At 47.7% G+C, this 14188-nt stretch overlaps 1 protein-coding gene across 4 annotated transcripts in view; it reads left to right on the top strand.

The window, feature by feature from the left end:
* The window catches only part of LOC148028236 (DEAD/DEAH box helicase), a 226443-nt gene that overhangs the window by 83364 nt on the left and 128891 nt on the right, over positions 1-14188 (top strand). For all 4 annotated transcript variants that reach the window (XM_087690017.1, XM_087690016.1, XM_087690018.1 and 1 more), the window contains exon 7: positions 7775-7914. In XM_087690017.1, coding sequence (XP_087546143.1) covers positions 7775-7914 — 140 coding nt within the window. The remainder of the gene's footprint in view (positions 1-7774; positions 7915-14188) is intronic.

Below are 14188 nucleotides of genomic sequence, written 5' to 3'. Positions count from 1 at the left end.
CGTCACAAGGACGACCTGTCAAAAGATGACGTACCAGCGAGACAGTAGGGTTTGCGGGGAGAAATACGGAGTGAACTCGGCAAAGATGGAGAAGAGAATAGAAGAGAGAAGAAATTCTAATGAATGGAATGATGAAGTTCTGAATCATGGAGTGAATGTGATACAAGGGACCAAGGGTGCGGTAGCACAAGGAAGATGATGAAGACAACCACGAACCATAAACCGCAATGTCCTCCTGAAGGGGTGCGAGGGTAGTGGAGAGGTTGGAGAGAAGAGGTGACGGACTGAATGAATCAGTCGTGAGGAATGAACGAGAGAGTGGCCTATAAATAGGCAAAGGTAGTCTAGGATGGCCCCCCTTTTTGGGATTACAAACCCTAAATGCAAAATGCAGAAACACAAAAATTGTGGGTGAAGGGGGAAGGGTTTCTCAACACCCCGTCTCAGGCCCAAAAAGGGGAACAAGAGAAGAGTGAGGTGGAGATGCAAGGCTTATGCAACAGGTGCCACTGGGACACTGTTCCCCGTGAGGAAATTGTTAACTTGCCCAAGCGCCCTAGTACAAAGATGATGAAAACATGCAATGCATAGGAGGAATGTCGGACTTTGTGTGGTGCCAAAAATCATAAGGATATGCTCGTACTCGATCTCAGGAGGTGGCTCCATGTTGACCAAGTGACCAAGGCAAGAAGAAGAGGAGGAAGAAGATGTAGAGGATCCCTAAGATCCAAGATTTCCACCTGAACGGTAACGTGCAGTAAAGAATAGTAGAGAGAGTGAACTGGAGATCCGGAAACTCAACCTTGGGAGAGAAGCCACTAGCTCCGTGCATCCATGCTGGAAGGAACACAAAGGCATTGTCACCAAGTCGTGGCTGAACCTCCGAGGTCTCGATCTAGGTGGTATCTGAAGATCCTGGGTATCAGTAGAAGAGAAGATTGGTGGAAGACAGCCACCCCAAGAAGGTGAAGAACTTCATGTGGAGCAGGTTCCCCCTTTGAGATGGGAGATGGAGGGGCCCTTGCTAAAGTCAAAGAAGAAGTAGATGCCCCTCTGAGAGCAAAGAAATAACATCCCCCTCTGAATCCCCCTTTGAAGTAGATAGGAAATCCAAAAACTTATGGATCACCGACTTTGAAATATCTGATGAGGAAGGAATGGCCTCTTGAACCTGAGTGGAAGAGGGTGGAGAAGAAGGAGGCTCAGGGTGAGCCAGGGTGGGAAATAGTCACTGTTTCTCATTAGTGGAGCAGACTGGGTAGTCGAAGAAGAGAAAGAGTAAAGCATCCACTGTCTCTCGAAGGAGCAGACTGACGAGGAGACAATATCAAACAATCATAGTCTCTCGATGGAGCGGACTGCAGATCCGTAGGTTGTGGAAGCCATTGTACCTGAAAATAAGTGGGAGAAGATTGCCATTGGCATTGGGACGATCTTAGGAGGTCGTAGCGTCAATCGATCCTCCATGTGTTGGAAAGGACTTAGTGCGCATCGGGTGTGTCTTATTGCCTTGAGCATTGTACGCTGATAACCGATGTAGAACGATCTCTGTGGCCTAGAAAGGAGAGATGGCACAAGGAGTGCCTGGTGGAAGACGCATATACTCCGGGGGGGTGGGGAGCAAAGGTCGAAGTCGGCAAGTATCGGTGGTGTGCCCGATGATGCCACGGTAGGAACACTAGTAGTCTAGTCATCTATTGTTAAAGAAGCCATGGATACCAATGTGCCTTGCTGAAGAAGGAAGAGATCAGCCACCATGAACCACGAACCGCAATGTCTGCCTCAAGGGGTGTGAGGGCAGTGTGAAACCATGAACCGTAATGTCCGCCTCAAGGGGTAGGAGGGTAGTGAAAAGGCTAAAAACGCAGGCAGGACAGCCTGCAGGAGAGAGAAAGACTAAAAACGCAAGCAACAAGACTGTGATGATGTGGCAGGCTATATGGCAGCAGGTCTGCACAGGAACAGCAGTTGCGTGGCTGAAATCAGCTCCAAATTGTGTGAAGAGGGCTGGAAATCAGGCGCCAATTGATGGAGACAGCAATGGGCAGCTTCGGCTGAGATGTCTTTCACGAACGGGGTGTGGGCAGCAAGATGAAACACCTGAAATCTGCAAAATTGAGATTTTGATGCAGGGGAAGAAGAAGAGAAGTGGATGCCGAACCCGCCACCGGTTTTTGCCTTCACTGGAGTGGAGGATCTTTGCCGTTGTTTGAGCAAATCCAGCTCTGATACCATGTCAAAAGATGATGTACCAGTGAGACAGTAGGTTTTGCAGGGAGGAACACGGAGTGAACTTGGCAAACATGGAGAAGAGGAGAGAAGAGAGAAGAATGGCATGATGAAGTTCTGAATCATGGAGTAAATGCGATACAAGGGAACGAGGGTGTGGTAGCATAAGGAAGATGATAAAGACAGCCATGAACCACGGACTGCAATGTCCTCCTGAAGGGGTGTGAGGCTAGTGGAGAGGTTGGAGAGAAGAGGTGACGGACTAAATGAATCAGCCGTGAGGAATGAATGAGAGAGTGGCCTATAAATAGGCACAGTTAGTCTAGGATGGCTCCCCTTTTTGGGGCTGCAAACCCTAAACGCAAAACGTAGAAATGCAAAAACTGCGGGTGAAGGGTTTCTCAACAAGGCCTGGTTGACCACCAGGGCTTGGCCCGCTAAGGAGAAGTGGGCAGTGCTCTAGTAGGTGAGCTTTCGCCTGATAGAGTGGAGAATTGGAAGAAACTCCTGGGCAGGAGTGATATCGAGTCCCACCTTAAACCCTAGGTTTTGAACGGTCTGTCCCGTGCACACCCATTTGAATCCCAAGTGGATGCCCCACTCCGTACTAGCATCCGGGTCTGTAAGAAAACCAACTGACTTTCGCCAGTTGATTTTCATTCCCGTTGGAGTGCAGAGAACACCTCCAGAGCTAGTATCACTCTCTCTAGCATCAGCACATCATCCTCCATAGAAATAGCAATATGATTTGCATACTCTGAATCAAGCAGCTCCGTCTCCTCCCTTACCAGAAGTCGAAGGCCATGTAGCTTGCTTACACGTGAACCCAGGATGTAGGACATCGCTTCCGCAAAGAGTAAGAACAGATATGGGGCAAGGGAATAGCCTTGCCGGACATATCTCTCCTACCGAAACTCCTCCCCCCTCCTGCTACCTATGAGAACCTTGCTAGTGGCTGATTTGTAGAGTGTAGAGACCCCGCAAATCCATGCCTGGGGGAAACCCAACCTCGCCATGATGCCCTCTAAGAAGTCCTAGTCAACCTTGTCATAGGCCTTGTCGAAGTTGAGGATTAGTACAACCAATCCTTGGCCGCTGTGGTGGGTCCACTTGGTTGCCTCAAAGAAGGTGAAGACATTGTCTAGGATTTGGACAAAACCTATTTGTGTGTCATGAAAAATGTCTGGAAGCACGGGGTGGAGTTGCCTACCGATCATCTTGGCTAGTGCCTTATAGGTCACTGACAGCAAGATGATCGCAATCTCCACTGGGTTAGCTCCAAATGGTCTCCCCCTTTGGGGAGGAGGCGGACAAGACCTGCTGATATTCTCCCAGGCATCCGTCCTGAACTAAAAATCTCCTAAAAGGCCAGTAGGAGAAAGTCCTTGACCACCTCCCAGTAGGTAGTGAAGAAGGCCTTCGAAAGACCATCCTCTCTTAGGCATTTCTACCCATCGTGCGCATGGAAAGCCTCCGCTAAATCCTTCTCTGTGAAGGGGTCTAGGAGGGAGTGACCCATCTTCTCTCCGAGGGACAAAATGCAGTCCTAGACCTGCTGTCTACAACGCTATCCCCTAGCCGAGCTTGCCTACTGCTGAAAAAGGTGTCTATAGTAGTTAGTGGCAATCTCTATTACCTCATTTGGGTTAGAGCGAATCCTCCCATATTGATCACGGAGGCTACGAATCTAATCTCCTGAGGTGCGAGGCTGATGCACCTGAAAAAACTCCCTACACATCGTGTTCCCCTTTTGCGCGCAAAAGGCTGCTGAGGTACGGAAGGAGAACTCCGAGCGCCTGTCCTCAAGACCGGCGAGGGTTGCCCGTGCGTGCACCTCTTGCGTGTGGAGAGTGGGATCCCTTGGTGCCTCTTGAAGAAGTCTCTGCGTGGCAGCTAGGGCTCGTCGGAGTGCTCTCTCCTCCTCCTAGCTTTGCTGCCTTGCCTTAAGGTTGCCTCCTGGCAGATCCTGCTTGACTCGGCTAAGACCTTTGCAACCTTCCTCTGCGATCCGGGCCCTCTCCTGTCCCACTTCCTAGTTCAAAGCTGCTCAATTTGCCTTCTCACCTCCTCCCTATTGTAGATCGAGTCACGGAGTTGACATGATCGTGTGTCGAGGGCTGAAGCTAAAGCACCTATTGTGAGGAGAATCTGAGACAAGGTGGTGCCAGCCAATTGCCCTACCTGGCCTCCTTGAGAGCACCTCGACTCTCACACATAAAACCAATCCATCCACTCTAGAAGATCTCCACCTAGCCGTGTGTACCCCCAAGGGAAGTCCAGCGACCTCTCCCTCCTGTGAAAAGATGGGTCCTGCCAGGCATCGCGTGCTCCTACCCTGGTAGTCTTTGCCTCAGCCCTGCTAGTCCTCTAGGGTTTCCAAGTTGTTGAAGTCTCCTACAACAATCGAGGAGTCCACCTATGGAAGTCCTATTGCAATCTCCATCCAGAACCTCTTGCGTGCCCTAACCTCCGTGGGAGCGTAGACAATGGGGACTCGAAGGCATGAGTCCTCCATGTCTAGTCTGATCTATAGGACCCTCCCTTCCACTATCATCCTGTGGTCATGCACACAGGCGGTAAGCCTCGGGCCAATATGGTTGCATACGCCTCCACTCTTGCCATGGGCCCTGATATAGTACTCCCAATTGGTGTGTGAGCTGCCTGGAAGTACCTCCCCTACCCGTTGGGCCTGGGCAGGGTTGAGCTTGTGCTCGTGCAGAAGTAAGATGTTGATTTGTCTGGCAAAGGCAGGCTGCAACTCCTACCAAACAATCAACTTCCTGGAACCACGTGTCCCATCGTAGTGGGGGCTATTCACATTTCATGATGCTAGGTGTAAACTCACGGGGAAGCCTGTGATTGACCAAACATGCATCTTTTCGGTGTGGAAGTTGTTGATGAAGAAGAAGAGCTATGGGGCATGTGAATGCGCTTTGCCACAGGCCTGGAAGGTGAACTCCATTCCCCAATGGTGGCTCTTGGGCGGACCATGGGGGTGATAGATGCTCCAATTGGTACCACCAGGGCATCTATCAGCCAGGCTGAAAGGCGTGACTTTGTACACTGGTAGAAGTGGGTAGCTTGTGCAAGGGGCCATCGATCACGTCTATCAGTGCTCTCCACTGTGGAGGGGCTCAAAAAATAATGCTCAGATGTGGGACCTCGGCTCCAACCCACTAGTTAATGTGCATCATGCACCCTAGCCACTGCTGGGAAAAGAGTGCTAGTCCTCCTTTTCCCATCCACTGGGAGATGTGGTCTGCAACTTGTCCCTTCAGTTCCTCCTCTATCTGCGTCATCGTCGAGTCTCCTGAATGAGGTCTGAAGGAAGAAGGCATAATTTGGTCCATTCGGTGGTGCTAGTAAATGCACCTTGCCGCTCCTTGATTTGCGGAGCATGAAGATTCCCACCTCCAGAGGTAGTGGAAACTCTCTGCTGTCCGCAACTCTCAATTAGGACCATGGACCACTATGGAAGAACTCCTGTGGGAGCAGGTGCGCCTGCCTAGGGAAGGTGTGTCGGGCGGCTGGGTCAGATGAGCTAGTGGCTATGGGGGTGCGGGTGCTAGGTTGTTGGTGAGGAGAAGATATAGGCGTGTGAGGCTCGTCATCCCTTGTGGGAGAGGGGGGGGGGGATGGGTGGGGGTGGGGTCACATGTACTGGGTGAGGATTAGGGGGACTGATCGGCGGGGGGAAAGGTGGGGAGGAGGCAGATGGTTGGATGGTGGGATGATCAAAAGTAGAAGGCGGGTGTGGGGGGGGGGGGACGGGTGGCCTTGGAAGGGGGGGGGGGGTTTGTGGGATGGGGTTGGGGGGGATCCTGAGGAGGGGGTGGGTGTGTGGATTGTGCGGTTTCTGGTGGGGGGCCCGTGACACCTTCGTGGGTGGTGGAGGTGGAGGTTTTTGATCTTGCTGGGTGGGACGAGCTGGGGGATGGTGTGGGGCGCTCTGCTGGGGGGCTGCTGCATGCCCTCCTACTCTCTATTGATGTGACCGAGTCTGAGGGACTGACTGAGGCCCCCCTTGTCGTCTCCCTCTTTGTCGTCTTGTTGGGATCCATGTAAAACTGTTAGCATCCACCTGTGGGCCTATCGGCGGAGCTGCCTTGGCTTCAAAGCATGTACAATTTGCTGCCTAATGCCCAAAATCATGGCATTGTAGGCATTGCCTTGGCTGTCCAATCGCCATAAGCTGGTTTTTGAAGGAGTGCTTGCTTGCCTCAATCTCTAGAAACTTTGGTATGTTCTTTGTATCTTTCACAACCACCCGTACCTTCGGGACTCTTGCGGCTATCACTGCATCTACGAAGGTGGCAGGCATCATTGTGCCAAAGAGCCGTCCAAAGTCCTCCACTAACGGGCGATACTCTATCACCAGTCTGGGGAATAGTAGGGTGATTGGCGGTTGTTTGAGAAACCTATTTTGGAGAGCGAAATCCTCCATTGTAAAGCCATTGTACCAGGGAACCATATAAATGACCCCCTTCATAGAGGCATAAGGTGAGCTATCTACTAGCTCACGGGCTGCGTCCGCAGAGGTGAGTCGAACCATGAAGATCTCTTGACCCATGAGAATTGCCTTCACGATCTGCGCTATGCCAAAGTGTAGCGTGGAGTGAAGCCAATCCCAAAGCTGGGTCCTGGATGGGGAGTGTCCTATGACTTGACCAAAGATTGTTGTTTCTTTCAGTTCCTGCTTTGTGGCACAGACGGCTAAGAGCTGTTCCTCAGAGAGGACGATGCGCAAGGTGTTTGATTGGGGGGACACTTGCAGAGTGCACCGGCGTGTTGACTAGAGGTTTCCATTGCGCGTCCTTGCTGAGGACCTATCGATCAATCTGCTATACTACCGGGGGGGGGGGGTGTTGCTGCAGATGGAGGGAGCAACCGGGGGGGGGGGGAGGACGTTGGCGAGGAGGGGGAAATGCTGTTTTTTGGTGGTGAAGGCGGCGTTGGTGGACGCCACAGATGACGGAGTTAGAGACTGGAGCTATGCGGGTGGGGGGCCTGCAGGGGCCAGTGGCCGTAGGAGGGTGAAGGAGGCGGTTGACAGCGCGGGGGAGGTACCAGGGTGGGGGGCAGCGCGAAGGAGATTGCTGGCGCGGGGGGCGACAGGGCGGGGGTTACCTGGCGTGGGACAGGGCGAAGCAGATTGCATGGTGGGGAGGCGATAGGGCCGCGGGGGGGGGGGGGGGGGTGGGGGGTGGGGTACCAGGCGTGGGACAGCATGGGTGGGGGGCAGCGCTATTGAGAGGGTGTCTGGCAGGAGGAGCCTGCTGGGGGGGGGGGGAAACGGGAGGTGCGATGGCAGCTCAGTGGCGTGACGGGCAGAAATGATCGAAAAGCTTAAGACTTTACTTCCTCAATTCTTCCTAGCTTATGTGTGATATTCTAGTAACAACACTTTGTGTATAATGAGGTGGAAGCTCTTTGCAAGCTCCTATTTTTAACGTATGTTTGGCTGTGTATTTTATTCGTTTCCGAAAATGCTAAGAAGAAGAATTTGAATGTTTAAGCTCATTCTTCTAATTTCTCATGTAACCAGCTTAATTACTACGCCACCTCCTGAACGGGTTCCGATCATAACACATCTACTCGAATATGATGAAGAAACAATGAAAGCAGCTGTACAATTTGAACTCCAACGGGGTGGACAAGTGTATTATGTGCTGCCTCGATTGCAAGGTATTTCCCTAAATTTTTGATGTAGTAAAAGGGTAATTGATTGTGCTGTATTCATGGAACCTCTACGCGGTTATTTTGGCTTCTATTTTCTCAGAATAGAGGAAGATTTTACTTCTTGCAATGATCACTCTTACTATGATAAATCTTTAACACAATACTGGGTGAATACTGAAACACGGTGAGCATGTTAAGTTTTGGGATATTGATTGTGCTCTATTCACAGAGCTATTGCACAAAAATTTTGCTTCCTGTATGGGAAGATTTTCAATAGCACTCCTTGCAGTGATCACTTTTACCATGATTAGTCTTTAACATCATACTGTCTGATCATAAAGCATGTGAGCATGTTAAGCCTTTTTTGTTTTTGTTGACCATGGGTGCTTTGATCAGTAGTCACAGGGCCAAATATTGGAGTGATCTAAACTATGAGATATATGGGCTGGCTTTTGCTTTAAGATCATGCAAAGCCTACCTAGAACAATGAACAACTTAATTTTTAGTTTGTGCATTGTACAAGCACACTTGGTGCTCAAATTTGTTCAAGATTTCTAATTAGTGTGTTTTTGTGCAACATCTCATTCTTTGTCAAATTATCACAGCTATTCAACATGGGGAAGGCAAACTTTAGACCATAGTTGGAAATGGGATGTGGGAATCAGTAATTTCACATCCGTATGGAAAAGGGCAAACATACTCTACCATTATGAGGTTTAAAAAATGGGGCCCCAAACATTACAAATATGCCAGTTTGCAAAATCGTCGCTTATCAGGGACAATGAAGTTTGAAAATTGAAAATTGAAGTTTAAGCTTCTGCAACTCTCTGGATAATGTATTTTCCTTGTTTTTAGCAAAAATACCCATATATGTTTGTCATTTGGAAATATCTGGAAACAACTATGCTTCAGACTGTACTTCCGACTGTAGTTCCAACACCTATGCTTCAAACTATTATAATACGTGTATTCCTCCTTTCTGGTCATGGATGCTTGTTGGTGATAAGCACCTTCTGATGAATGCCTTATTTGATTCAAAGGGGTGGAGGATAGCTAGTGAAAAGGTAGCTTTGCTGGCGGCTGTTCAGCCTGTAGAGAAACCACTCCCTAGGTAGGGGCCTGCATGGGGCGGGGGGGGGGGGGGGGGTGTGTGGTAAATGCGCAAGCTTGTCCAACCAGCTAGACTAATGCACTCTCGTCCAAGTCTTTTGTCCAATGGCTTCTGCAAAGATGAGCCTTAAAAGAGAATTTAATGCATAGATTAGAGGGGTGCCTAGGTGAGAGTTAGAGGGACGATGAGGTGTCTTCTTCTTGTAATTATTGCCTTTTCCTTTGTAATCCATATCACATAGGACTGCATATTATGTGGTTGCTCCGTGGTTAGATGTCCTCTTTATAGAATTTGTTTGAGGACTCGTCAATGAGGAAGCCTTTCATTGGAACTTGCCTCTTTCTTTGTGATCCATATTACATAGGGTTGTAAATTTGTCATCCATCCTAATCAGATGTTGCATCCATAATATGTGTTCTTAGAATTGCTTGTTGCTGGTCTTATGGTGGTCTCTCGACAGTGCACTTTGTTGTGGAAAGAATCAATGACCAGGTAGCCACATCTTCAGAAGACAGTAAAATACCCCATGATTGACTGATTCCAATTTGAGCAACCAAAATTAGACATAAAATGTGGACAACAGTATGTGTGCTTGCTGATAAACAACTTTTTAGGGTCTTTTTGATTTCAAAGAATTCTAGGGATGCTTAAGATAGAGGGTGAAAATAATTGGACAACACAACGACGCTTGTTTCCTATATCCTGATATGTTGTTGGCAAAACATGCTGAGTTTCAGAGAATTTGGGCGTGTAAGAGGCCTTTCTTTAGAGATTGAAGGGTGTGTCTTTGAAGAGATTGTGAAGATATGCTAGGGTTTGCACTAAGAAAACACAAAATGTATGAACACGAATAAAACACAATAACTCAGACAATAACACAATAAAGGCGAACCCTAAATGCAAAACACAAAACTAAAACTCAAAATGCAAAACACAAAAACACACACATAAACACAGAAGAAAGAGAACTCTGAAGTGAATGAATTAGTGTTGTAAATGAAGGAAAGAATGTACAAGCTGCTCAAGGGTAAAGCTATCCAACAATTGGTGGCTCTCGTGGGAGTGGACTGAAGGAGATGTCGATATGTGTCGTCCACCAAAGACAGATCCTGAGTGCAATAACCACCAGTCGGAGTAGAGGCTGAATAAGAAAAGTGTTGAAAACACAAAAACGACCTAATAAAGATGCAAACGCAAACTAGGCTGATGTTTCTGGAAGGGTAGCAGGCTGGAAACCAAAACATAGTAGTCTCTGGGGTTGGAATTGGTAAATAGAACAATGTAATTGCCTGAAGATGATGGGAGCTAATCACTGGCAGCAGTGGGAGTCTGTGGGTGATAGTTGTAGACCATGTAGTAGTAGTCGTTAGGGGCTTGACAGCTAGTGGAAGAGGACTGATGGTGGCTGAATCCTACAAGACAATGATGGGGCTGAATGGTGGGCAGCACGTCTATTTATAGATGCAAAATAATTCTCCCAAATTAGGGTTTTTCACGTGGGACACAAAAACTCTCTAGAGCCGCTTCCCATTTAATGAAACTTTTGGTAATTTACATGTTTTGGGACTGCTTAAAGAGCTAATCAGGATGTATGTATTTTTAGCTCAACACCCCCTCGTAGGCCCAAAACTGGTACTTGAAAGGGACTGTATGAAAAGCTTGAGCCTATTGTTACCCCAAGGCATTCCACCCCAACCTAGCTAGGGCATCGGACAAAGGGTGCACATTAGATGCCCTGTGGCCTACCAAGACTATAGAGGCGATGGTTATCTTACCAGGCGAGTGTAAGTGAATACCTTAGAGAGGCCAAGACATCAGACAAAGGGTGCTTGTTAGCTACCCAATGGCCTACCAGGATGTGCAAAGGTGGATGGAACCATAGTGAACTTTTTATTTCTTTTTGAGAATAGATATGGTTTGCAGCCTTCCAAGCAATTGTGCCCCGTGGGGAGAAGGAAAAGGGATGGTTAGATTCAATATATCATAAAGCAAATAAGCTATCCCAACCACTCTTGGGTGTTGATGTCAAGAGAAAGGGTGATGAAGTATGGTGAAGTGGTGGTAAGGCGGTGAAGAACCGACAGGTGTGCTCTTTACAATGAGATGCAAAGTAATGCATGATGAGAATGCACATGCAATAGATGCCACTTGGATTGTGTCCCTCATGGGGAAAGTGTTTCCTTGCCCCAGCACACCCTTGTACAAAGATGATGATGATCATGGAATGCAAATAGGAGGTTTAATAGGGAAGGGAGGCCGATGTTGAAGACAAGTACCCAATCTTATAGAATACCAAGAAAGGGTCGGAAACCCCTCTCAACCTTGGATATCAAGGGTGAAGGAGAAAGAGAAGCTTGATGTTGGTCTTCATGTGGTACTGTGGTGATAGATGAAGAGGAGGATGAAGCACCTTGACTGGAAGAGCAAAGTAGAAGTCACTGCCATGATAGCATCAAGAGAGATATTGCATGACTTGCCCTGGGAGGGGAAGCCTCCATGTTGGTAGAAGAGCAAATCTCCTAGGAAGATGAAATCAGGGAAGGAACAATGCGCATCCCATGTCTCCAGTCTAGGAAGGACCAATGCAAACGAGCATATTAGCCCTACACTGAAATACCCTATCTTGCAAGAGAGATCAAAATCTACAAAGGTTAGAGTGAGATGCTCCAAAGCAAAACAAAACACAAAACTAGAGCTAAATGAAAGAAGATGTGCAATAAGTGTGTGTATATGGGTGAATGCAACGGAAAACTAAAGAAGAAAAACCTAAGGATGTGGCCGCTATCACATTCTTCCATCAGTAGGTCTCTAGCAACAAAACGTGTGATGAGGTGGGGAGGTGTGCCTAGGGTGGGATGCAGGAGGAGTCCCTAGAATGGACGTAAATAGTATAGTGGGAGAGGAGCCAATAGACCAATCAACTAAGCCTTCAACGGTACTTATAAGATTTAAGCCTTCGGCAATACTAAAAGATATCCCCTTTCTTAATTGAAAACTCTTGAAGCTAAAAGTGGAGATTGATATGTCGAGTGTGATTCGTGTGGCATAGTGGTCAATGAGATAACTCCAATGCTCAGATGCGAGGGGAAAATGTTGTAACTGAGAATGGAACTCAGGAAGCAACCCTTGCATTAACTCAACATTGGCTATGGCATTACGGGCTGTCTATTCATAGATGTGATAAGCATGAGCTAGTTGAGGGTTCGACAAAGGCTCTCCACCAATTGCTCGGTCCCAAAGATTGTGAGATTCAAACACTTGTCGCATGAAGTTTGATAAAGTGGTGAAATTCGACCTGTTAAAACGAGTCCTATCCGTAGGCATTCTTAGCCGTAGCAATAGGGAGCGGTAGTGTTGTAGGATGGAAAAGTAGATAGGGTGAGTAGGGTGGGGAGTGGAGTATACTTGGGAATTGATCCTAGAGTGCCCACCATGCATGTGGAAATTTTGGAGATTGTGGGTGACTAGGCATGGGCATGGTGACCACTTGAATAGCCGATGGAGGGGGGAAAGAGACGCGTGCGACAAAGAATGGAAATCCGTATATGGGAGTGACCCATGGAGCGTATGACAGCACATCATAACTAGAGAATGAAAATCACTACATTTGAGAGGCCGAGAGATAAGGAGGTGAGTGTTTGGGGGAAGTGAGGGGGATACTCATGACTGTTGTCCCAAGGTAAACAAATGTGCTTGCTTGCCAGTGTGGGTAAGGCACAATGTTAAAGGGTGGAAACCCCCCAATGATGTACCAGGGTGTGAAGTGGCATTCACCTAAGGATAGGTGACATGGGGTGTGGAAAGTGCGCATAGTGGACCCAAGAGTGGGTATGGAATGACTAGGCATGGTCATGGTGACCACATAAGTAGCCAATGGAGGAGGGATAGGGTCACATGTGACAGAGGATGGAAATCCCTGTATGGGAGTGACCCAAGGTGAGGATAGGTGATATGAGGTGTAGAGAAAGAGAAGGAACTACGAGCAGAGATGGAAGACCCAACTCCCAATGTGTTGGATGTAGAAGTGGAGTGCAATCCTAGATTACTAAATGCAAAAGAAAGAGATTCAGGAGATGTGGGTTGGATGGGAGGTAATTGTGATAGAGACTTGCCAACTCCATGCTTATTAGAAACGGAAGATGCAGTTCCAAGTATACTTGTAGATGTATATCTGCGTCAAAGGCTGCTTCAATTAAAATCAACATATTGAAAATTATCTGGATCCTACACAACAAAAGCAGAAGCAAAGGAGGGTGATTCTATGACTCAAAGGGGTTATGTGAACTTGAGACAAGCCTTGGCTGAAATGAAGAAGATGGTTCACCAATTGTCCCAAATGCCATATGTTTACCTTGATCGGAGAGGTGGTGAGCCTCACCAACCGGTCTGGATATAGTTGAAAAGGTGGTGGGAGGGAGGTAAGTTGGACCGTACTTGTTGCATGTGAATTCTTTAAACTCCTCATCTGCCATGAAGTCAAGAAAAGGAGAAGTAAGTGAAGGTGAAGGTGAAGCGTCATCTTCCTCATTGAGTCCATAAGGCCTCTTCAAGGCTTCTAATGATGGAGAAGCCTGATAAAACATAGTAGGATCCAAAGGAGTGTGAGACATTGTGAAATGGTTGTGTTGTTTGTGTATCTTGCATAAAACCAAGCCTCTACATACCACAGAATACTCATTTAAAGAGCACCGGCTTTGATACTATGTGAAGATATGCTAGGGTTTGCACTGAGAAAACACAGAATGTATGAAGAGGACCAAACTGCAACAACAAGACAGTAATGTGTTACGCAATAAACGGTTAGATTCAGGCATGTATATTGGCCCCGGTCTTTGGGATCCTGAACACTAAATGCAAAACGCAAAAATGCAAACACACAGAGAGAAGAAAGAGAATTCTGAAGTGAATGAATCAATGCTGTAAATGAAGGAAAGAATGTGCAAGATGCTCAAGGGAAGAGCTGTACATTAGCCGGTGGCTTGCGTGGGAGCGGGTTGAGGGAGGTGTCGATGTTTATTGTCGATTGAAGATGGATCCTGACTTCAATAACCACTAGTCGAAGCAGAGGGTGATGAAGAAATGTGTCGAAAACACAAGAGCAACTTGATATAGATGCAAATGCAAAGCAGGTCAATGCTGGAAATGGAAGGGCAGCAGGATGGAAACAAG

This window comes from Lygodium microphyllum, chromosome 12 (genome assembly GCF_053477565.2).
Source record: "Lygodium microphyllum isolate KBCC chromosome 12, Lygodium_microphyllum_v1.1.10, whole genome shotgun sequence".
NCBI classification, from domain to species: domain Eukaryota; kingdom Viridiplantae; phylum Streptophyta; class Polypodiopsida; order Schizaeales; family Lygodiaceae; genus Lygodium; species Lygodium microphyllum.
Note: the sequence above shows the minus strand (reverse complement) of the source record. Positions and strands in the feature narration are given on the sequence as shown.